This window comes from Panulirus ornatus, chromosome 20, assembly GCF_036320965.1.
Source record: "Panulirus ornatus isolate Po-2019 chromosome 20, ASM3632096v1, whole genome shotgun sequence".
NCBI lineage: Eukaryota > Metazoa > Arthropoda > Malacostraca > Decapoda > Palinuridae > Panulirus > Panulirus ornatus.
In genome coordinates, this window is record NC_092243.1 from 71,505,995 (window position 1) to 71,531,783 (window position 25,789).

Here is a 25,789-nt window from a genome sequence, read left to right on the forward strand (position 1 = left end):
TTGAGATGTATGGGTATGTATATTTGGTGTGTGGACATGTATGTATATACATGTGTATGGGGGTGGGTTGGGCCATTTCTTTCATCTGTTTCCTTGCGCTACCTCGCAATGCGAAGACAGCGCTGTTCTTCCGACAATGCAAAAATATAATTATGTAATATACATGTATATGTCAGTGTGTTTATGGATGGGGTTGTTAGGGAGGTAAATGCAAGAGTTTTGGAAAGAGGGGCAAGTAATGAAGTCTGTTGGGGATGAGAGAACTTGGGAAGTGAGTCAGTTGTTGTTCGCTGATGATACAGCACTGGTGGCTGATTCATGTGAGAAACTGCAGAAGCTGGTGACTGAGTTTGGTAAAGTGTGTGAAAGAAGAAAGTTAAGAGTAAATGTGAATAAGAGCAAGGTTATTAGGTACAGTAGGGTTGAGGGTCAAGTCAATTGGGAGGTAAGTTTGAATGGAGCAAAACTGGAGGAAGTAAAGTGTTTTAGATGTCTGGGAGTGGATTTGGCAGCGGATGGAACCATGGAAGTGGAAGTGGATCATAGGGTGGGGTGGGGGAGGGGGCGAAAATCCTGGAGCCTTGAAGAATGTGTGGAAGTCGAGAACATTATCTCGGAAAGCAAAATGGGTATGTTTGAAGGAATAGTGGTTCCAACTATGTTGTATGGTTGAGAGGCGTGGGCTATGGATAGAGTGGTGCGCAGGAGGATGGATGTGCTGGAAATGAGATGTTTGAGGACAATATTTGGTGTGAGGTGTTTGATCGAGTAAGTAACGTAAGGGTAAGAGAGATGTGTGGAATAAAAAGAGCGTGGTTGAGAGAGCAGAAGAGGTGTGTTGAAATGGTTTAAACACATGGAGAGAATGAGTAAGGAAAGATTGACAAAGAGGATATATGTGTCAGAAGTGGAGTGAAGGAGAAGCAGGAGACCAAATTGGAGGTGGAAGGATGGAGTGAAAAAGATTTTGGGCGATTGGGGCCTGAACATACAGGATGGTGGTATAACAGGGTCAATGTGCTGTCACTGGATTGAACCAAGGCATGTGAAGCGTCTGGGGTAAACCATGGAAAGGTCTGTGGGGCCTGTATGTGGAAAGGGAGCTATGGTTTTGGTGCATTACACATGACAGTTAGAGACTGAGTGTGAACAAATGTGGCCTATTTTGTCTGTTCCTGGCACTGCCTCATTGGAGGATGGATGCTATTTCGTGTGTGGCGGGGAGGTGACAGGAACGGATGAAGGGAGCAAGTATGGATATGTACATGTGTGTACATGTATATATTTGTGTATGTATCTGCATGCATACATTGCATAGGGGAGAAAGAATACTTCCCACGCATTCCTCAAGTGTCGTAGAAGGCAACTAAAGGGGACGGGAGCGGGGGGCCAGAAACCCTCCCCTCCTTGTATTTTAACTTTCTAAAAGGGGAAACAGAAGAAGGAGTCACACAGGGAGTGCTCATCCTCCTCCAAGGCTCAGATTGGGGTGCCTAAATGTGTGTGGATGTAACCAAGATGAGAAAAAAGGAGAGATAGGTAGTATGTTTGTGGAAAGGAACCTGGATGTATTGGCTCTGAGTGAAACGAAGCTCAAGGGTGAAGGGGAAGAGTGGTTTGGGAATGTCTTGGGAGTAAAGTCAGGGGTTAGTGAGAGGACAAGAGCAAGGGAAGGAGTAGCACCACTCCTGAAACAGGAGTGGTGGGAGTATGTGATAGAGTGTAAGAAAATACACTCTAAAACTGAAACTGGGTAAAACTGAAAGTTGATGGAGAGAGATGGGTGATTATTGGTGCATATGCACCTGGGCATGAGAAGAAAGATCATGAGGCAAGTGTTTTGGGAGCACCTGAGTGAGTGTGTTAGTAGTTTTGATGCACAAGACTGATTTGAATGCAAAGGTGAGTAATGTGGCAGTTGAGGGAATAATTGGTGTACATGGGGTGTTCAGTGTTGTAAATGGAAATGGTGAAGAGCTTGTAGATTTATGTGCTGAAAAAGGACTGGTAATTGGGAATACCTGGTTTAAAAAGAGAGATATATATAAGTATATGTATGTAAGTAGGAGAGATGGCCAGAGAGCGTTATTGGATTACGTATTAATTGATAGGCACGCGAAAGAGACTTTTGGATGTTAATGTGCTGCAACTGGAGGGATGTCTGATCATTATCTTGTGGAGGTGAAGGTGAAGATTTGTAGAGGTTTTCAGAAAAGAAAAGAGAATGTTGGGGTGAAGAGAGTGGTGAGAGTAAGTGAGCTTGGGAAGGAGACTTGTGTGAGGAAGTACCAGGAGAGACTGAGTACAAAATGGGAAAAAGGTGAGAACAGAAGACATAAGGGGAGTGGGGCAGGAATGGGATGTATTTAGGGAAGCAGTGATGGCTTGTGCAAAAGATGCTTGTGACATGAGAAACGTGGGAGGTGGGCAGATTAGAAATGGTAGAGTGGTGGGATGAAGAAGTAAGATTATTAGTGAAAGAGAAAAGAGAGGCATTTGGACGATTTTTGCAGGGAAATAATGCAAATGGGTGGGAGATATATAAAAGAAAGGGGCAGGAGGTCAAGAGAAAGGTGCAAAAGGTGAAAAAGAGGGCAAATGAGAGTTGGGGTGAGAGTGTCATTAAATTTTAGGGAGAACAAAAAGATGTTTTGGAAGGAGGTAAATAAAGTGCACAAGACAAGGGAACAAGTGGGAACTTCAGTGAAGGGGGCTAATGGAAAGATGATAACAAGTAGTGGTGATGTGAGAAGGAGATGGAGTGAGTATTTTGAAGGTTTGTTGAATGTGTTTGATGATAGAGTGGCAGATATAGGGTTTTTGGTCGAGGTGGTGTATAAAGTGAGAGGGTTAGGGAAAATGATTTGGTAAACAGAGAAGAGGTAGTAAAAGCTTTGCGGAAGATGAAAGCCGGCAAGTCACAGGGTTTGGAAAGTATTGCATTGGAATTTATTAAAAAAGGGGGTGACTGTATTGTTGACTGGTTGGTAAGGTTATTTAATGTATGTATGACTCATGGTGAGGTGCCTGAGGATTGGCGGAATGCTTGCATAGTTCCATTGTACAAAGGCAAAGGGGATAAAAGTGAGTGCTCAAATTACAGAGGTATAAGTTTGTTGAGTATTCCTGAGAAATTATATGGTAGGGTATTGATTGAGAGGGTGAAGGCATGTACAGAACATCAGATTGGGGAAGAGCAGTGTGGTTTCAGAAGTGGTAGAGGATGTGTGGATCAGGTGTTTGCTTTGAAGAATGTATGTGAGAAATACTTAGAAAAGCAAATGGATTTGTATGCAGCATTCACAGATCTGGAGAAGGCATATGACAGAGTTGATAGAGATGCTCTGTGGAAGGTATTAAGAATATATGGTGTGGGAGACAAGTTGTTAGAAGCAGTGGAAAGTTTCTATCAAGGATGTAAGGCATGTGTACGTGTAGGAAGAGAGGAAAGTGATTGGTTCTCAGTGAATGTAGGTTTGTGGCAGGGGTGTGTGATGTCTCCATGGTTGTTTAATTTGTTTATGGATGGGGTTGTTAGGGAGGTGAATGCAAGAGTTTTGGAAAGTATGCAGTCTGTTGTGGATGAGAGAGCTTGGGAGGTGAGTCAGTTGTTGTTCGCTGATGATACAGCGCTGGTGGCTGATTCATGGGAGGTACTGCAGAAGCTGGTGACTGAGTTTGGTAAAGTGTGTGAAAGAAGAAAGCTGAGAGTAAATGTGAATAAGAGCAAGGTTATTAGGTATAGTAGGGTTGAGGAACAAGTCAATTGGGAGGTAAGTTTGAATGAAGAAAAACTGGTGGAAGAAGTGTTTTGGATATCTGGGAGTGGATTTGGCAGTGGATGGAACAATGGAAGTGGAAGTGAATCATAGGGTGGGGGAGGGGGCGAAAATTCTGGGAGCATTGAAGAATGTGTGGAAGTCGAGAGCATTATCTCGGAAAGCAAAAATGGCTATGTTTGAAGGAATAGTGGTTCCAACAATGTTATATGGTTGCGAGGTGTGGGCTAAGGATAGAGTTGTGCACAGGAGGGTGGATATGTTGGAAATGAGGTGTGTGAGGACAATATGTGGTGTGAGGTGGTTTGATCGAGTAAGAGTAATGTAAGGGTAAGAGAGATGTGTGGAAATAAAAAGAGCATGATTGAGAGAGCAGAAGAAGGTGTTTTGAAATGGTTTGGGCACATGGAGAGAATGAGTGAGGAAAGATTGACAAAGAGGATATATGTGTCGGAGGTGGAGGGAACGAGGAGAAGCGAGAGACCAAATTGGAGGTGGAAAGATGGAGTGAAAAAGATTTTGAGTGATCGGGGCCTGAACATGCACGAGGGTGAAAGGCGGGCAAGGAATAGAGTGAAGTGGATCGATGTGGTATACCGGGGTCGACGCGCTGTCAATGGATTGAATCAGGGCATGTGAAGCGTCTGGGGTAAACCATGGAAAGTTCTGTGGGGCCTGGATGTGGAAAGGGAGCTGTGGTTTCGGGCAATATTGCATGACAGCTAGAGACTGAGTGTGAACGAATGGGGCCTTTGTTGTCTTTTCCTAGCACTACCTCGCACACATGAGGGGGGAGCGGGATGTTATTCCATGTGTGGCGAGGTGGCGATGGGAATGAATAAATGCAGACAGTGTGAATTGTGTGCATGTGTATATATGTATGTGTCTGTGTATGTATATACATGTGTACATTGAGATGTATGGGTATGTATATTTGCGTGTGTGGACATGTATGTATATACATGTGTATGGGGGTGGGTTGGGCCATTTCTTTCATCTGTTTCCTTGCGCTACCTCGCAAATGCGGAAGACAGCGCTGTCTTCCGACAAAGCAAAATAATAATTATGTAATATACATGTATATGTCAGTGTGTTTATGGATGGGGTTGTTAGGGAGGTAAATGCAAGAGTTTTGGAAAGAGGGGCAAGTATGAAGTCTGTTGGGGATGAGAGAACTTGGGAAGTGAGTCAGTTGTTGTTCGCTGATGATACAGCACTGGTGGCTGATTCATGTGAGAAACTGCAGAAGCTGGTGACTGAGTTTGGTAAAGTGTGTGAAAGAAGAAAGTTAAGAGTAAATGTGAATAAGAGCAAGGTTATTAGGTACAGTAGGGTTGAGGGTCAAGTCAATTGGGAGGTAAGTTTGAATGGAGCAAAACTGGAGGAAGTAAAGTGTTTTAGATGTCTGGGAGTGGATCTGGCAGCAGATGGAACCATGGAAGTGGAAGTGGATCATAGGGTGGGGTGGGGGAGGGGGCGAAAATCCTGGGAGCCTTGAAGAATGTGTGGAAGTCGAGAACATTATCTCGGAAAGCAAAAATGGGTATGTTTGAAGGAATAGTGGTTCCAACTATGTTGTATGGTTGAGAGGCGTGGGCTATGGATAGAGTGGTGCGCAGGAGGATGGATGTGCTGGAAATGAGATGTTTGAGGACAATGTGTGGTGTGAGGTGGTTTGATCGAGTAAGTAACGTAAGGGTAAGAGAGATGTGTGGAAATAAAAAGAGCGTGGTTGAGAGAGCAGAAGAGGGTGTTTTGAAATGGTTTGGGCACATGGAGAGAATGAGTGAGAAAAGATTGACCAAGAGGATATATGTGTCGGAGGTGGAGGGAACGAGGAGAAGTGGGAGACCAAATTGGAGGTGGAAAGATGGAGTGAAAAAGATTTTGTGTGATTGGGGCCTGAACATGCAGGAGGGTGAAAGGGGGGCAAGGAATAGTGTGAATTGGATCGATGTGGTATACCGGGGTTGACGTGCTGTCAGTGGATTGAATCAGGGCATGTGAAGCGTCTGGGGTAAACCATGGAAAGCTGTGTAGGTATGTATATTTGCGTGTGTGGACGTATGTATATACATGTGTATGGGGGTGGGTTGGGCCATTTCTTTCGTCTGTTTTCTTGCGCTACCTCACAAACACGGGAAACAGCGTCAAAGCAAAAAAAAAAAAAAAGTCTGTGTGTGTATATATATATGTATACGTTGAGATGTATAGGTATGTATATGTGCGTGTGTGGACGTGTATGTATATACATGTGTCTGTGGGGGGGTTGGGCCATTCTTTCGTCTGTTTCCTTGCACTACCTTGCTAACGCGGGAGAAAAAAAAAAATTGAAATATATATGTATGCATATGTGCGTGTGTATATACACGTATATACATGTGTATGTGGGTGGGTTGGAACGTTCCACAACTGTTTCTTTGTGCTACCTCACTAATGCAGGAGATGGTGGTAAAGTATAATAAATAATAATTAGAAATACAAGCATAAAAGCCTGGGTTTTGGCAAATTTTAAGTACTCTTTGATGGGGATATTTTATTAATCATCTGAAGGCAACAGTTCCAATCTATGGTCATGAATGATTGTGTGGTGCAATGCAAAGTTTCTTTTGATCATTAAATTTTATCATAAATCAGAAATAATCTTGTAGAGATTTTTCTGTATTCAAATATTTTACTCCCAAGTAGTATATCTCTGAGATATAGATACACAAAAATAATAAAAAACCTATTGCAAATTGCAGAGCAAAAAAGGATCAAAATAAATTACATCTATTTACCAGTATTACCTTTCTTCACCCTAGAAAAGCATTTTTTCTGTGCTCATGTGATGAAGTACCCGATGTAGCATGAGCAATATTCACCTCATACCCTTCTAAGAAAACAGCCTACTATAGCTAGATTACACACATGAGCATAATAAAAATTTGAAATTTTGAAATGTGAAGTGGAATACTAAAACACAAACAAATATAAGTTCTCTAGGCTGAAACATTCTTGGCCACTTACCATGTAAGCTGAAATAAATAATCTAAAGAACATCCTGTACTGCTTTACAGATAAAACTAAAGAACAGAACACCTGAAAAACCATAAAAAATTAAAATAACTACGACCTTACAGTCTTGATAGAAAGATAACTGATAAATATAATAGGTATGGGTAACATGAATATGGCAATGGGCACTACAGACACAAAATTTCCCTAAAAAAGATGCGCAACCACTCACCACGGTCACTAGCAGATTACTAAGGCCTCCAAGCAGCTCCACTGACTCATCCTTTGGGTTCCCACCTGTAGCCAGAAAAAAAACCTGCAGTGCATTTGGAATTCAACTTGTGCTAGGAATGCACACTGCCTTGATCAAGGACAACAGCACCCTATTACACTTGCCTTGATTAAGTTCAATAGACTGGAAGTATTATCAACCCTAAAGTAATCCACCCAGGCCTATGACATCATAGTGTGGAGGTGAAGTGACACAAAGAAATCATATTTCCTCATTCAATGACCAGGTGCTAGAGTCTGTGTATTAGGTATACTTCTAACTGGAATCAAGATTTCTTTTTTCTTAAGATGGAATCAGTTAGGCAGGAAAATAAATGGAAGTTTAAGAGGTTCTGCTTATAAGCATCTAAGAGCACCCCACATGAAGAAAAAACGACAAAAACCAAATTAAAGGACCCACCCTCAGCAACAAATGACCCTCATTCCAGACCATCCTCTTCTGACAGTGACTCTGCAAAGCCACAAAATTAGGGACACTCAGATCTAAACAAAGATACCATGGAACAATGGTATCTATTGGATACCAAGGACCTCTTTAGATGATCTTGAATAATGAATATGCTTACATCAGAGGCTCAGACAGCCATCCATGGTTGTAGAAATTAGTTTCCTGGTCCCAACAGAAATGTATCATACTGATAAATGTTTAAAGGAGCTGGAAGAACAAAGGAATATTGAAAGTAGTTTCCTAAGATTAAGAAAACCTCAGTATTAGTGTGTTTGGTCACTGCTGGGAGTCTAAAGACAGCATAAAAGACAGAAACGACACTGCTATGCAACCAAACCATGACCCTACTCTCCCATGAAGAACTGATTTCATCTGTAATTGGTAACAGCCTTCAAACATCATAAAAGTAAGGGCATTTCAGTCTTATGTGAACTATCAATCTTGGATAAATTAAGCATACATCTTGGCAGTCTGCAGTCCTTCTGGAATGTTTGCACATTGAACATATAACCAGAAATGGATTATGCGATCTCAAGAGGTCATGTATTCATATCAGTGTTTGCTTATCTCCCTGAGTGGGCTAAAAGCAAGGGCAAAGAGAAAAAAAAAGTTTGCAGGAGATAAGGCATTATGAAAGTATACATTGACTAACGAGGAGGCACAACCAACGAAAACAATGAAAACACTTTAAAAACCTCAGTGAATCACTTCTCCACTAACAAGGAAAGCAAGCTGACTAGAAATAGGCATGTGCCACATAAATTTTAAAGTATCAAAGCCTGGAGCACACCTCTTTAACGAGCATTCAGGCATTTAATATGAATAACTCATAATCTTGAAGATCTAAGATGTATAAAAGGTATCTGATAAAAAGAGAGACAATGAAAGAGTTGACAACTGACAAAACTGCTGATCTTCAAGCTCACTTATTGAACAGGGAAAGTTAGGCAATATGAGGTGGGATGGTAAGCTGACAGGTCATGCTAGTGCAGATGACTGGAGGAACCTGTCATGGGCATTTTCAAACCTTTATACTATCAACTGTATTGTATTAATGTCTGTCTGCTGAACACAAAATAATTTAGCATACACATGAGTGAGAAAAGATTGACAAAGAGGATATATGTGTCAGAGGTGGAGGGTAGAAGAAGTGGGAGACCAAACTGGAGGTGGAAGAATGGAGTGAAAAAGATTTTGAGCGACTGGGGCCTGAACATACAGGAGGGTGAATGGCGTGCAAGGAATAGAGTGAATTGGAACGATGTGGTATACCAGGGTCAACGTGCTGTCAATGGATTGAACCAGGGCATGTGAAGCATCTGGGGTAAACCATGGAAAGGTCTGTGGGGACTAATGTGGAAGGGGAGCGGTAGTTTCAGTGCATTACACAAGACAGCTAAAGAATGAGTGTGAACGAATGTGGACTATTTTGTCTTTTCCTGGTGCTACCTTGCTGGTGGGGGAGGGGGAGATGCTACTTTCATGTGTGGCGGGGTGGCAACAGGAATGGATGAAGGCAGCATGTATGAATATGTACATGTGTATATATGTATATATATCTGTGTATGTATATGTTATGTATATGTTGAAAAGTATACTTATGTATGTATGTATATTTGCATGTATGGGTGTTTATGTATGTACAAATGTACATGGGTGGATTGGGCCATTCCTCATCTGTTTCCTTGCGCTACCTCACTGATGCAGGAGATCGTGATTAAGTATAATAAATATAATACATATGTGACAATACCTAAAAATATCTGACATTCTTAAGAAAATAGTCGTTACATAGAAACAACAGAAAGTTTTAGGCTGAACTTACATGTATAATTTTCTCTGCAAGCTCCTCTTCAGTCTTGGTTGTATCATCTTTGTACATTTGACTCACTAATGCTGGATTTTGGTACAACTTCAGGACAAACTGTAAAGCTTGTGTTCGTCGATAAACCTTAATTCTGGGGTCAAATGAATAGTTCACCATGAGCTTTACGATGCTCCACAATCCACCATGATCAAAAGAACAAATCCCTGAGAATGCATGGGCCTTCACTGTGATTGTGCTGAAAAGATAATCAAATCAATCAAGAATGCTAAACTCAAATAACAGATATATACATATACAGTATATACAATACATACATTTAGTAACACAGAAAACAGTGGTCATATACGTATATGAGGAGGGTGGATGTGCTGGAAATGAGATGTCTGAGGACAATATGTGGTGTGAGGAGGTGGTTTGATCGAGTAAGTAATGTAAGGGTAAGAGAGATGTGTGGTAATAAAAAGAGCGTGGTTGAGAGAGCAGAAGAGAGCGTTTTGAAATGGTTTGGTCACATGGAGAGACTGAGTGAGGAAAGATTGACCAAGTAGATATATGTGTCAGAGGTGGAGGGAACGAGGAGAAGTGGGAGACCAAATTGGAGGTGGAAAGATGGAGTGAAAAAGATTTTGTGGGATCGGGGCTTGAACATGCAGGAGGGTGAAAGGAGGGCAAGGAATAGAGTGAATTGGATCGATGTGGTATACCGGGGTTGACGTGCTGTCAGTGGATTGAATCAAGGCATGTGAAGCGTCTGGGGTAAACCATGGAAAGCTGTGTAGGTATGTATATTTGCGTGTGTGGACGTATGTATATACATGTGTATGGGGGGGGGGCCATTTCTTTCGTCTGTTTCCTTGCGCTACCTCGCAAACGCGGGAGACAGCGACAAAGTATAATAAAATAAATATAAATAATATATATATATTATCCCTGGGGATAGGGGAGTAAGAATACTTCCCACGTATTCCCTGCGTGTCGTAGAAGGCGACTAAAAGGGGAGGGAGCGGGGGGCTGGAAATCCTCCCCTCTCGTTTTTTTTTTTTCAACTTTCCAAAAGATGTAACAGAGAAGGGGGCCAGGTGAGGATATTCCCTCAAAGGCCCAGTCCTCTGTTCTTAACGCTACCTCGCTAACACGGGAAATGGCGAATAGTTTGAAAGAAAAAAGAATATATATATATATACCGGGGTTTACGTGCTGTCAGTGGATTGAATCAGGGCATGTGAAGCATCTGGGGTAAACCATGGAAAGCTGTGTAGGTATGTATATTTGCGTGTGTGGACGTATGTATATACATGTGTATGGGGGTGGGTTGCGCCATTTCTTTCGTATGTTTCCTTGCGCTACCTCGTAAACGCAGGAGACAGCGACAAAGCAAAAAAAAAAAAAAAAATATATATATATATCCCTGGGGATAGGGGAGAATGAATACTTCCCACGTTTTCCCTGCGTGTCGTAGAAGTCAACTAAAAGGGGAGGGAGCGGGGGGCTGGAAATCCTCCCCTCTCATTTTTTTTTTAATTTTCCAAAAGAAGGAACAGAGAAGGGGGCCAGGTGAGGACATTCCCTCAAAGGCCCAGTTCTCTGTTCTTAACGCTACCTCGCTAGCGCAGGAAATGGCGAATAGTTTGAAAGAAAGAAAAAGTTATATATATATATTTTTTTTTTTTTCAAACTATTCGCTATTTCCCGTGATAGCGAGGTAGCGTTAAGAACAGAGGACTGGGCCTTTGAGGGAATATCCTCACCTGGACCTCTCCTCTGTTCCTTCTTTTGGAAAAAAAAAAAAAAAAAAACGAGAGGGGAGGATTTCCAGCCCCCCGCTCCCTTCCCTTTTAGTCGCCTTCTACGACACGCAAGAAATACGTAGGAAGTATTCTTTCTCCCCTATCCCCAGGGAATATATATATATATATATATATATATATATATATATATATATATATATATAATGTGTGGTGTGAGGTGGTTTGATCAAGTAAGTAACGTAAGGGTAAGAGAGATGTGTGGAAATAAAAAGAGCGTGGTTGAGAGAGCAGAAGAGGGTGTTTTGAAATGGTTTGGGCACATGGAGGGAATGAGTGAGGAAAGATTGACCAAGAGGATATATGTGTCGGAGGTGGAGGGAACGAGGAGAAGTGGGAGACCAAATTGGAGGTGGAAAGATGGAGTGAAAAAGATTTTGTGTGATCGGGGCCTGAACATGCAGGAGGGTGAAAGGAGGGCAAGGAATAGAGTGAATTGGATCGATGTGGTATACCGGGGTCGACGTGCTGTCAGTGGATTGAACCAGGGCATGTGAAGCGTCTAGGGTAAACAATGGAAAGTTCTGTGGGGCCTGGATGTGGAAAGGGAGCTGTGGTTTAGAGACTGAGTGTGAACGAATGGGGCCTTTGTTGTCTTCCTAGCGCTATCTCACGCACATGAGGGGGGAGGGGGTTGTTGTTTCATGTGTGGCGGGGTGGCGATGGGAATGAATAAAGGCAGACAGTATGAATTATGTACATGTGTATATATGTATTTGTCTGTGTGTGTGTGTGTATATATATATATATGTATATGTTGAGATGTATAGGTATGTATATTTGCGTGTGTGGACGTGAATGTATATACATGAGTAAGTGGTTGGGTTGGGCCATTCTTTCGTCTGTTTCCTTGCGCTACCTCGCTAACGCGGGAGATAGCCACAAAGCAAAATAGATATAAATAAATAAATTAATATATATATATATATATATATATATATATATATGAGTGGTGGGATGGAGAAGTAAGAGTATTAGTGAAAGAGAAGAGAGAGGCATTTGGACAATTTTTGCAGGGAAAAAATGCAATTGAGTGGGAGATGTATAAAAGAAAGAGACAGGAGGTCAAGAGAAAGGTGCAAGAGGTGAAAAAAAGGGCAAATGAGAGTTGGGGTGAGAGAGTATCATTAAATTTTAGGGAGAATAAAAAGATGTTCTGGAAGGAGGTAAATAAAGTGCGTAAGACAAGGGAGCAAATGGGAACTTCAGTGAAGGGCGCAAATGGGGAGGTGATAACAAGTAGTGGTGATGTGAGAAGGAGATGGAATGAGTATTTCGAAGGTTTGTTGAATGTGTTTGATGATAGAGTGGCAGATATAGGGTGTTTTGGTCGAGGTGGTGTGCAAAGTGAGAGGGTTAGGGAAAATGATTTGGTAAACAGAGAAGAGGTAGTGAAAGCTTTGCGGAAGATGAAAGCCGGCAAGGCAGCAGGTTTGGATGGTATTGCAGTGGAATTTATTAAAAAAAGGGGGTGACTGTATTGTTGACTGGTTGGTAAGGTTATTTAATGTATGTATGACTCATGGTGAGGTGCCTGAGGATTGGCGGAATGCGTGCATAGTGCCATTGTACAAAGGCAAAGGGGATAAGAGTGAGTGCTCAAATTACAGAGGTATAAGTTTGTTGAGTATTCCTGGTAAATTATATGGGAGGGTATTGATTGAGAGGGTGAAGGCATGTACAGAGCATCAGATTGGGGAAGAGCAGTGTGGTTTCAGAAGTGGTAGAGGATGTGTGGATCAGGTGTTTGCTTTGAAGAATGTATGTGAGAAATACTTAGAAAAGCAAATGGATTTGTATGTAGCATTTATGGATCTGGAGAAGGCATATGATAGAGTTGATAGAGATGCTCTGTGGAAGGTATTAAGAATATATGGTGTGGGAGGAAAGTTGTTAGAAGCAGTGAAAAGTTTTTATCGAGGATGTAAGGCATGTGTACGTGTAGGAAGAGAGGAAAGTGATTGGTTCTCATTGAATGTAGGTTTGCGGCAGGGGTGTGTGATGTCTCCATGGTTGTTTAATTTGTTTATGGATGGGGTTGTTAGGGAGGTAAATGCAAGAGTTTTGGAAAGAGGGGCAAGTATGAAGTCTGTTGGGGATGAGAGAGCTTGGGAAGTGAGTCAGTTGTTGTTCGCTGATGATAGAGCGCTGGTGGCTGATTCATGTGAGAAACTGCAGAAGCTGGTGACTGAGTTTGGTAAAGTGTGTGAAAGAAGAAAGTTAAGAGTAAATGTGAATAAGAGCAAGGTTATTAGGTACAGTAGGGGTGAGGGTCAAGTCAACTGGGAGGTGAGTTTGAATGGAGAAAAACTGGAGGAAGTGAAGTGTTTTAGATATCTGGGAGTGGATCTGTCAGCGGATGGAACCATGGAAGCGGAAGTGGATCATAGGGTGGGGGAGGGGGCGAAAATTTTGGGAGCCTTGAAAAATGTGTGGAAGTCGAGAACATTATCTCGGAAAGCAAAAATGGGTATGTTTGAAGGAATAGTGGTTCCAACAATGTTGTATGGTTGCAAGGCGTGGGCTATAGATAGAGTTGTGCGCAGGAGGATGGATGTGCTGGAAATGAGATGTTTGAGGACAATGTGTGGTGTGAGGTGGTTTGATCGAGTAAGTAACGTAAGGGTAAGAGAGATGTGTGGAAATAAAAAGAGCGTGGTTGAGAGAGCAGAAGAGGGTGTTTTGAAATGGTTTGGGCACATGGAGAGAATGAGTGAGGAAAGATTGACCAAGAGGATATATGTGTCGGAGGTGGAGGGAACGAGGAGAAGTGGAAGACCAAACTGGAGGTGGCAAGATGGAGTGAAAAAGATTTTGTGCGATCGGGGCCTGAACATGCAGGAGAGTGAAAGGAGGGCAAGGAATAGAGTAAATTGGATCGATGTGGTATACAGGGGTTGACGTGCTGTCAGTGGATTGAATCAGGGCATGTGAAGCGTCTGGGGTAAACCATGGAAAGCTGTGTAGGTATGTATATTTGCGTGTGTGGACGTATGTATATACATGTGTATTGGGGTGGGTTGGGCCATTTCTTTCGTCTGTTTCCTTGCGCTACCTCGCAAACGCAGGAGACAGCGACAAAGCAAAAAAAAAAAAAAAATGTCTATGTATATATATGTATATGTTGGATAAAAAGATGTTCTGGAAGGAGGTAAATAAAGTGCGTAAGACAAGGGAGCAAATGGGAACTTCAGTGAAGGGCGCAAATGGGCAGGTGATAACAAGTAGTGGTGATGTGAGAAGGAGATTGAGTGAGTATTTTGAAGGTTTGTTGAATGTGTTTGATGATAGAGTGGCAGATATAGGGTGTTTTGGTCGAGGTGGTGTGCAAAGTGAGAGGGTTAGGGAAAATGATTTGGTAAACAGAGAAGAGGTAGTAAAAGCTTTGCGGAAGATGAAAGCCGGCAAGGCAGCAGGTTTGGATGGTATTGCAGTGGAATTTATTAAAAAAGGGGGTGACTGTATTATTGACTGGTTGGCAAGGTTATTTAATGTATGTATGACTCATGGTGAGGTGCCTGAGGATTGGCGGAATGCGTGCATAGCGCCATTGTACAAAGGCAAAGGGGATAAGAGTGAGTGCTCAAATTACAGAGGTATAAGTTTGTTGAGTATTCCTGGTAAATTATATGGGAGGGTATTGATTGAGAGGGTGAAGGCATGTACAGAGCATCAGATTGGGGAAGAGCAGTGTGGTTTCAGAAGTGGTAGAGGATGTGTGGATCAGGTGTTTGCTTTGAAGAATGTATGTGAGAAACACTTAGAAAAGCAAATGGATTTGTATGTAGCATTTATGGATCTGGAGAAGGTATATGATAGAGTTGATAGAGATGCTCTGTGGAAGGTGTTAAGAATATATGGTGTGGGAGGCAAGTTGTTAGAAGCAGTGAAAAGTTTTTATCGAGGATGTATGGCATGTGTACGTGTAGGAAGAGAGGAAAGCGATTGGTTCTCAGTGAATGTAGGTTTGCAGCAGGGGTGTGCGATGTCTCCATGGTTGTTTAATTTGTTTATGGATGGGGTTGTTAGGGAGGTAAATGCAAGAGTTTTGGAAAGAGGGGCAAGTATGAAGTCTGTTGGGGATGAGAGAGCTTGGGAAGTGAGTCAGTTGTTGTTCGCTGATGATACAGCGCTGGTGGCTGATTCATGTGAGAAACTGCAGAAGCTGGTGACTGACTTTGGTAAAGTGTGTGAAAGAAGAAAGTTAAGAGTAAATGTGAAGAGCAAGGTTATTAGGTACAGTAGGGTTGAGAGTCAAGTCAATTGGGAGGTAAGTTTGAATGGAGAAAAACTGGAGGAAGTAAAGTGTTTTAGATATCTGGGAGTGGATCTGGCAGCGGATGGAACCATGAAAGCGGAAGTGGATCATAGGGTGGGGGAGGGGGCGAAAATCCTGGGAGCCTTGAAGAATGAGTGGAAGTCGAGAACATTATCTCGGAAAGCAAATATGGGTATGTTTGAAGGAATAGTGGTTCCAACAATGCTGTATGGTTGCGAGGCGTGGGCTATGGATAGAGTTGTGCGCAGGAGGATGGATGTGCTGGAAATGAGATGTTTGAGGACAATGTATGGTGTGAGGTGGTTTGATCGAGTAAGTAACGTAAGGGTAAGAGAGATCTGTGGAAATAAAAAGAGCGTGGTTGAGAGCAGAAGAGGGTGTTTTGAAATGGTTTGGGCACATGGAGAGAATGAGTGAGGAAAGATTGACCAAGAGGATATACGTGTCGGAGGTGGAGGGAACGAGGAGAAGTGGGAGACCAAATTGGAGGTGGAAAGATGGAGTGAAAAAGATTTTGTGTGATCGGGGCCTGAACATGCAGGAGGGTGAAAGGAGGGCAAGGAATAGAGTGAATTGGATCGATGTGGTATACCGGGGTTGACGTGCTGTCAGTGGATTGAATCAGGGCATGTGAAGCGTCTGGGGTAAACCATGGAAAGCTGTGTAGGTATGTATATTTGCATGTGTGGACGTATGTATATACATGTGTATGGGGGTGGGTTGGGCCATTTCTTTCGTCTGTTTCCTTGCGCTACCTCGCAAACGCGGGAGACAGCGACAAAGCAAAATAGAAATAATTTTTTTTTTTTTCTTTTTTTTTTGCCGCTGTCTTCCGTGTTTGCGAGGTAGCACAAGGAAACAGACGAAAGAAATGGCCCAACCCACCCCCATACACATGTATATACATACACGTCCACACACGCAAATATACATACCCATACATCTCAATGTACACATATATATACACACACAGACATATACATATATACACATGCACACAATTCACACTGTCTGCCTTTATTCATTCCCATCGCCACCTCGCCACACATGGAATAACATCCCCCTTCCCCCTCATGTGTGCGAGGTAGCTCTAGGAAAAGACAACAGAGGCCCCATTCGTTCACACTCAGTCTTTAGCTGTCATGCAATAATGCCCGAAACCACAGCTCCCTTTCCACATCCAGGCCCCACACAACTTTCCATGGTTTACCCCAGACGCTTCACACGCCCTGATTCAATCCAATGACAGCACGTCGACCCCAGTATACCACATCGATCCAATTCACTCTATTCCTTGCCCGTCTTTCACCCTCCTGCATGTTCAGACCCCGATCACACAAAATCTTTTTCACTCCATCTTTCCACCTCCAATTTGGTCTCCCACTTCTCCTCATTCCCTCCACCTCTGACACATATATCCTCTTGGTCAATCTTTTCTTACTCATTCTCTCCATGTGCCCAAACCATTTCAAAACACCCTCTTCTGCTCTCTCAACCACGCTCTTTTTATTTCCACACATCACTCTTACCCTTACATTACTTATTCGATCAAACCACCTCACACCACATATTGTCCTCAAACTTCTCATTTCCAGCACATCCACCCTCCTCCGCACAACTCTATCCATAGCCCATGCCTCGCAGCCATACAACATTGTTGGAACCACTATTCCTTCAAACATACCCATTTTTGCTTTCCGAGATAATGTTCTCGACTTCAACACAGTCTTCAAGGCTCCCAGAATTTTCGCCCCCTCCCCCACCCTATGATTCACTTCCGCTTCCATGGTTCCATCTGCTGCCAGATCCACACCCAGATATCTAAAACACTTTACTTCCTCCAGTTTTTCTCCATTCAAACTTACCTCCCAATTGACTTGACCCTCAACCCTACTGTACCTAATAACCTTGCTCTTATTCACATTTACTCTTATCTTTCTTCTTTCACACACTTTACCAAACTCAGTCACCAGCTTCTGCAGTTTCTCACATGAATCAGCCACCAGCGCTGTATCATCAGTGAACAACAACTGACTCACTTCCCAAGCTCTCTCATCCCCAACAGACTGCATACTTGCCCCTCTTTCCAAAACTCTTGAATTCACCTCCCTAACGACCCCATCCATAAACAAATTAAACAACCTTGGAGACATCACACACCCCTGCCGCAAACCTACATTCACTGAAAAGTATGTATGATATAGACATTTTTTTCAAACATATTCACCATTTCCTGCATTAGCAAGGTGGTGTCAAAAACAGATGACTGAACCTTAGAGAGAAAATCCTCACTGGGTCCCATTCTTTGTTCCTTCTTTAAGAAAAGAAAAAGAAAAAAAAAAGAAGGATTTCCAGTCCCCTGCTCCATCCTTTTTAGATGCCTTCTATGACATGCAGCGAATACACAGGCAGTAACATGAAAAAAGCACAAAAGTAGCGAGTGTACATATGATGCAAGTAAGAACACAAGGAAACAAAAAATACAAAGTGTTAGGCACTTTCATGTAATTAAATTATCAGGAGTGAATACAGATAAAGAGAACTAGAATATAATAAACTAGCCATCGATGAGCAGGGAAGGTAAATGAATTAAAAAACAGGTGAAGGGATTAAGGCATAAGTCACCTCTGGTGACCTTGCCTTTCTTAGGTTACAAACTGAGATGAACCTATGTTTTGGGATATATATTCAGTTTTCACTTATAAAATATCTAATTCATATAAAAGAGCATATTCTTTTTATATATATTTGCCCTTTCCTGCTTTAGCGAGGTAGAATCAAGAACACAGAACTGAGCCTTTAAGGGAAAACCCTCACTTGGCCCCCTTCTCTATTCCTTCTTTTGGAAAAGTAAAAACTGGAGGGGAGGATTTCCAGCCCAGCGTTCCCTCCCCTTTTAGTCGCCTTATATGAAACGCAGGGAATACGTGGGAAATGTTCTTTCTCCCCTATCCCCAGGGATAAACAGAGCATTATGAATCATATTAATATCTCTACTATGTCTGATATGAGACAATTCAACAATATTTCTATTCATTACTGGGATAACCATAACAATGCTCCAGTCACTTTGACTGATCTGCATCAGGAGTATGCAATGTCACAAAGGCTGCTTAAGTTGTTTATGGATGGGGTGGTGATGGAGGTTAATGTAAGAGTCTTGGAGAGAGAAGCAGGTATGCAGACTGTTGGGGGCGAGAGGAGGGGAGCCCAGGAGGTATATCAGTTATTTGCTGATGACATGGTATTGGTGGCAGATAGGTGTGAGAAACTGCAGAAGCTGGTGTCTGAGTCTGGGAAAGTGCGTGAAGAGTAAAAGTTGAGAGTAGATGTACATACAAGCAACATTTTGCTGTGAAGGAAAGAGATGTCACTGTCTTAAGGGAAAAGATGGGTATTTTGATGGTATAGTAGTCCTATCAATGCTGTATGGATGCAAGGCATGGACCTTAGGAAGATATGTAAAGAGGTTGGATTTGTTGGAAATGAATTGTCTGAGTACAATATGTGGTAGGAAGAGGGTGATTAAATAAGAAACAATGGTGTAACAGAGAGGTGTGGAAGTAACAGGAGTATGTCTGAAAAAGCTGAAGGTGTACTGAAATGGTCTGGACATATGGAAGAAAAAATGAAACCAAAAAGGAGGAGGAAGGATGGAGTGAAAGATGCTATGATAGTCTGGAGCCTGAACATGCAGGATGGTGCAAGGACAGAAAAAGCTGGAGCAGTGTAGTATACCATGAATGGTATGCTGTCAATGGGCTGAACCTGGGGACATGAAGCAGTCAGGGGAAGTCATAGAAGGGTCTGTGAGGCCTGGTTATAGATAGGTAACTGGTTTCAGCCCATTATACATGACAGATAATGTGCAAATGTAAGCAAATGAGGCCATTTCTTCATCAATTCGTGGTGTTACCTATTTGCCCTCTTTTTCAACTCAAGCATCTTCCACTTGACCTCTGTCACTTTTTCTTCTGCATCTAACCACTCTCACTCCTTCCCTGTAAATAACATCAACACCCTAGCAACTTCACTTTGCCATCCCACCATTCACTACACTCTCTTCTTGCCACCTTCCCACTCTCTACTTGCTAAACACTTCTCTCATATGTCAGCACTACTCCCATAGCTGTATTTTTCTTAACATCTTGCCAATACATACCTAATCTCTCCTGGTATCTCTTCACACAAGCCTCCCTTCCAAGCTTTCACTTTCTGACTTTTCAATCAGTCTTAAAAATCACCTCACCAAAACACATATCCATCTGAAACCAAGCTCCCCTGGTATACATAGTTGCACATTCTTGCCTACACTCTGGACATCTCCCATTCCTATGACAATACAAACACTGAATAAATTAATCTTAAATCCCTTTATGCCTAAGATGCAATGAAGACACCAAATACTTACTGCTCAAATGCCCTGCACTCTCCCCACATAGTCACACTCACAAAATAAACAACACTTTATGACCCATGGTCCTGCTCAGTGGACATGGCCAGCTCCCTAAGCACTGTTGAAAACCTTATGGGAGACAGATAGGACTCCTGGGAAAGGATATACTGAAGTAGTAGGTGTTACTTAACAACAAACATTTCCCCATATACCCAGGACCTACACTATCTTGACATCTATACAGTTTATACTGTGGTGGAAAGTTACAACAGAACACTTGGCTGACTAATAAATTCAGAAAGCCAAAAGATGTTCAATTCAATCAAACTAACAACCTGCAACCCATTCTATGGGGCACCTGCAGCTTTATGGGTATCGCCCAATCAGAAGTAGGGAAACCAGAGATTCCTTGGGAGTGACAACTTCAGCAACGACACTATTTCTTTTCATACATTGAAAATGATACATCCTATCAGGTGACTTTTCACTCACAGTGAAACCACTCACAGGGAGAATCCGCAAACACAAGATGTTTTAATGATTAATGTAATTATGTTGTTTTATCCCTGGGGATAGGGGAGAAAGAATACTTCCCATGTATTCCCTGCGTGTCGTAAAAGGCGACTAAAAGGGGAGGGAGCGGGGGGCTGGAAATCCTCCCCTCTCTCATTTTTTTTCCTTTAATTTTCCAAGGGAGGGAATGGAGAAGGGGGCCAGGTGAGGATGTTCCCTCAGGGGCCCAGTTCTCTGTTCTTAACGCTACCTCGCTAACGCGGGAAATGGCGAATAGTTCGAAAGAAAAAGAAAAAGTAATTATGGAAATACTTACTTTTTGATAAACAACTCCTCCATGTGTTCGGCAAAAATCTTTATAAGTGGGTTGTCTGGCTTATGAGAATCCTCTCCCAACAACTGGCAGCCACAATACATAAGCAGTGAGTAGCCCTCATTGACCACATCAGTGTAGCTCTGTGATGCTGTCAAACACCAAAATTGTGAGAACTTTTATTATTATCATTAACACACACTCACAGGAGGTTAAGAGAAAGGTGCAAGGGTTGAAAAAGAGGGCAAATAAGAGGTGGGGTGAAAGAGTATCAGTAAATTTTAGGGAAAATAAAAAGATGTTTTCAAAGGAGGTAAATAACATGCATAAGACAAGAGAACAAATGGGAACATCAGTGAAGGGGGCAAGTGGGAAGGTAATAACAGGTAGTAACCTGAGTGATGAAGTGAGAAGGAGACCGAGTAAGTATTTTGAAGGTTTGTTGAGTGTGTTTGATGATAGAGAGGCAGATATAGGGTGTTTTGGTCAGGGTGGTGTGCGAAGTGAGAAAGTCAGGGAGAATGGTTTGGTAAAAAAAAGAAGAGGTAGTGAAAGCTTTGCTGAAGATGACAGCTGGCATGGCAGTGGGTTTCGATGGTATTGCACTTCAATTCATTAAAAACAGGGGATGACTGTGTTGTTGATTGGTTGGCAAGGAATACAATGTATGTATGGACCATGGTGAAGTTCCTAAGGATTGGAGGAATGCATGCATAATACCATCGTACAAAGGGAACGGGATAAAGGTGAATGTTCAAACTACAGAGGCATAAGTTTGTTGAATATTTCTGGGAAATCATATGGGATGGTATTGATTGAGAGAGTGAAGGCATGTACAGAGCATGAGATTGGGGAAGAGCAGTGTGGTTTCAGAAGTGGTAGAGGATGCATGGATCAGGTGTTTACTTTAAAGAATGTATGTGAGAACTACTTAGAAAAAAAGATGGATTTTTATGTAGCATTTATGAATCTGGAGAAGGCATATGATTGGGTTGGTGATGCTTTGTGGAAGGTCTTAATGGTATGTGGTGTGGGAGGTTAGTTGCTAGAAGTAGTGAAATTTTTTTACCAAGGATGTAAGCAATGTATACGAGAAAGAAGAGAGGAGTGATTGGTTCCTAGTTCTTACCAAGGATGTAAGCAATGTGTACAAGAAGGAAGAGAGGAGAGTGACTGGTTCCTTGTGAAGGTCAGTCTGCGGTAGGGGTGTGTGATGTCCCCAGGGTTGTTTAATTTGTTTATGGATGGGGTGGTTAGGGAGGTAAATGCAAGAGTTTTGGAAAGGGGCAAGTATGCAGTCTGTTGGGGATGAGAGGGCCTGGGAGCAAGTCAGCTGCTGTTCACCATTGATACAGCACTTGAGGCTGATTCGAGTGAGAAACTGCAGAAGTTGGTGACTGAGTTTGGATAAGTGTGTGAAAGGAGAAAGTTGAGAGTAAATGTGAATAAGAGCAAGGTTATTGGGTTCAGTAGGGTTGAGGGACAAGTTAATTGGGATGTAAGTTTGAATGGAAAAAACTGGAGAAAGTGGAGTGTTTTAGATATCTGGGAGTGGACTTAGCAGCAAATGGAACCATGGAAACGGAAGTGAGTCATAGGGAAAGGGAGATGGTCTAAGGTTCTCGGGCAATGAAGAATGTGTGGAAAAAGAGAACGTTATTTTAGAGAGCAAAAATGGGCGTTTGAAGCAATAGTGGTTCCAACAATGTTATATGGTTGCAAGGCATGAGCTATTGATAGAGTTATACAGAATAGGGTGCATGTGTTGGAAATGAAATGCTTGAGGACAATATGTGGCGTGAGGGGGTTTGATCAAGCAAACAAATTAAACAACCAATAAATAATAACAACAGGAATGGATGAAGGCATGCAAGTACGAATATGTAAATGTGTATATAGGCATATGTCTGCATATGTATATGTTGATATGTATATGTGCGTGTATGGGCATTTATGTATATTCATATGATGTGTGCATATGAGTGGTTGGGCAATTCTTGGTCTGTTTCCTGGCACTACCTTGCTGACACGGGAAACAGCAATCAAGTATAATGATGATAATAATAACAACAATAACAATAACAACAGTATCCCTGGGGATAGGGGAGAAAGAATACTTCCCATGCATTCCTCACGTGTCGTAGAAGGCGACTAAAGGGGACGGGAGCGGGGGGCTGGAAACCCTTCCCTCCTTGTATTTTAACTTTCTAAAAAGGGAAACAGAAGAAGGAGTCACGCTGGGAGTGCTCATCCTCCTCGAAGGATGTGTGTGGATGTAACCAAGATGAGAAAAAAGGAGAGATAGGTAGTATGTTTGTGGAAAGGAACCTGGATGTTTTGGTTCTGAATGAAACGAAGCTCAACGGTAAAGGGGAAGAGTGGTTTGGGAATGTCTTGGGAGTTAAGTCAGGGGTTAGTGAGAGGACAAGAGCAAGGGAAGGAGTAGCACTACTCCTGAAATAGGAGTGGTGGGAGTATGTGATAGAGTGTAAGAAAGTAAACTCCAGACTGATATGGGTAAAACTGAAAGTTGATGGAGAGAGATGGGTGATTATTGGTGCATATGCACCTGGGAATGAGAAGAAAGATCATGAGAGGAAAGTGTTTTGGGAGCATCTGAGTGAGTGTGTTAGTAGTTTTGATGCACGAGACCAGGTTATAGTGATGGGTGATTTGAATGCAAAGGTGAGTAATGTGGCAGTTGAGGAAATAATTGGTGTACATGGGGTGTTCAGTGTTGTAAATGGAAATGGTGAAGAGCTTGTAGATTTATGTGCTGAAAACGGACTGGTGATTGGGAATACCTGGTTTAAAAAGAGAGATATACATAAGTATATGTATGTAAACTAATTGATAGGCACACTTTTGGATGTTAATGTGCTGAGAGGGGCAACTGGAGGGATGTCTGATCATTATCTTGTGGAGGCGAAGGTGAAGATTTGTAGAGGTTTTCAGAAAAGAAGAGAGACTGTTGGGGCGAAAAGAGTCGTGAGAGTAAGTGAGCTTGGGAAGGAGACTTGTGTGAGGAATTACCAGGAGAGACTGAGTACAGAATGGAAAAAGGTGAGAACAAAGGACGTAAGGGGAGTGGGGGTTGGAATGGGATGTATTTAGGGAAGCAGTGATGGCTTGCGCAAAAGATGCTTGTGGCATGAGAAGCGTGGGAGGTGGGTTGATTAGAAAGGGTAGTGAGTGATGGGATGAAGAAGTAAGATTATTAGTGAAAGAGAAGAGAGAGGCATTTGGACGATTTTTACAGGGAAAAATGCAAATGAGTGGGAGATGTATAAAAGAAAGAGGCAGGAGGTCAAGAGAAAGGTGCAAGAGGTGAAAAAGAGGGCAAACAAGAATTGGGGTGAGAGAGTATCATTAAATTTTAGGGAGAATAAAAAGGAAACAGACGAAAGAATGGCCCAACCCACTCACATACACATGTATAAACATACACATCCACACACGCACATATACATACCTATACATCTCAACGTATACATATATATACACAAACAGACATATACATATAAACACATGTACATAATTCATAGTCTGCCATTATTCATTCCCATTGCCACCCCACCACAAATGAAATGATAACCAACTACCCCCATATGTGCACAAGGTAGCGCTAAGGAAAGACAACAAAGGCCACATTCGTTCACACTTAGTCTCTAGCTGTCATGTATAATGTACCGAAACCATAGCTCCCTTTCCACATGCAGGCCCCACAAAACTTTCCATGGTTTACCCCAGACACTTCACATTCCCTGGTTCAATCCATTGACAGCATGTCGACCCTGGTATACCACATCGTTGCAATTCACTCTATTTCTTGCAGGCATTTCACCCTCCTGCATTTTCAGTCCCCGATCACTCAAAATCTTTTTCACTCCATCTTTCCACCTCTAGTTTGGTCTTCCACTTCTCCTCGTTCCCTCCACCTCTGACACACATATCCTCTTTGTCAATCTTTCCTCACTCATTCACTCCATGTGACCAAACCATTTCAAAACACCCTCTTCTGCTCTCTCAACCACACTCTTTTTATTACCACACATCTCTCTTACCCTTTCATTACTTACTCGATCAAACCACCTCACACCACATACTGTCCTCAAACATCTCATTTCCAACACATCCACCCTCCTCTGAACAACTCTATCTATAGCCCACGCCTCACAACCATATAACATTGTTGGAACCACTATTCCTTCAAACATACCCATTTTTGCTTTCCAAGATGATGTTCTTGCCTTCCACACATTTTTCAACGCTCCCAAAACTTTCGCCCCCTCCTCCACCCTATGACTTACTTCCGCTTCCATGGTTTCATCCGCTGCCAAATCCACTCCCAGATATCTAAAACACTTCACTTCCTCCAGTTTTCCTCTACTCAAACTTACCTCCCAGTTGACTTGTCCCTCAACCCTACTGTAACTAATAACCTTGCTCTTATTCACATTTACTCTCAGCTTTCTTCTTTCACACACTTTACCAAACTCAGTCACAAACTTCTGCAGTTTCTCACCCGAATCAGCCACAAGTGCTGTATCATCAGCGAACAACAACTGACTCACTTCCCAAGCTCTCTCATCCTCAACAGACTGCATACTTGCCCCTCTTTCCAAAACTCTTGCATTCACCTCCCTAACAACCCCATCCATAAACAAATCAAACAACCATGAAGACATCATGCACCCCTGCCACAAACCAACATTCACTGAGAACCAATCACTTTCCTCTCTTCCTACTTGCACACATGCCTTACATCCTCAATAAAACCTTTCACTGCTTCTAACAACTTGCCTTCCACACCATACACTCTCAAAACCTTCCACAGAGCATCTCTATCAACTCTATCATGTGCCTTCTCCAGATCCATAAATGCTACATACAAATCCATTTGCTTTTCAAAGTATTTCTCACATACCTTTTCAATGCAAAATGCCAGCTAAGGGCAATTATTTACAGTAAGGAAACCATCCACCTTGGAGAATGATATAAATAATTCTAGAGGTGGAGACTAGATTCATGGCACATTTTATCATATATCATATATATTATTATGTATGTGGGTGGGTTGGGCCATTCCTTGTCTGTTTCCATGGACTACCTCGCTGACACAGGATATGGCGATTAAGTA

At 42.3% G+C, this 25,789-nt stretch overlaps 1 protein-coding gene across 1 annotated transcript in view; it reads right to left on the bottom strand.

The window, feature by feature from the left end:
- Mybbp1A (MYB binding protein 1a) overlaps positions 1-25,789 on the bottom strand; it is a 181,373-nt gene that overhangs the window by 44,190 nt on the left and 111,394 nt on the right. Inside the window, exons 15-16 of the mRNA XM_071675197.1 lie at positions 20,653-20,800; positions 9,341-9,578 (exon numbers count right to left, since the gene is read on the bottom strand). Of these exons, the coding sequence (XP_071531298.1) occupies positions 9,341-9,578; positions 20,653-20,800 (386 nt within the window). The remainder of the gene's footprint in view (positions 1-9,340; positions 9,579-20,652; positions 20,801-25,789) is intronic.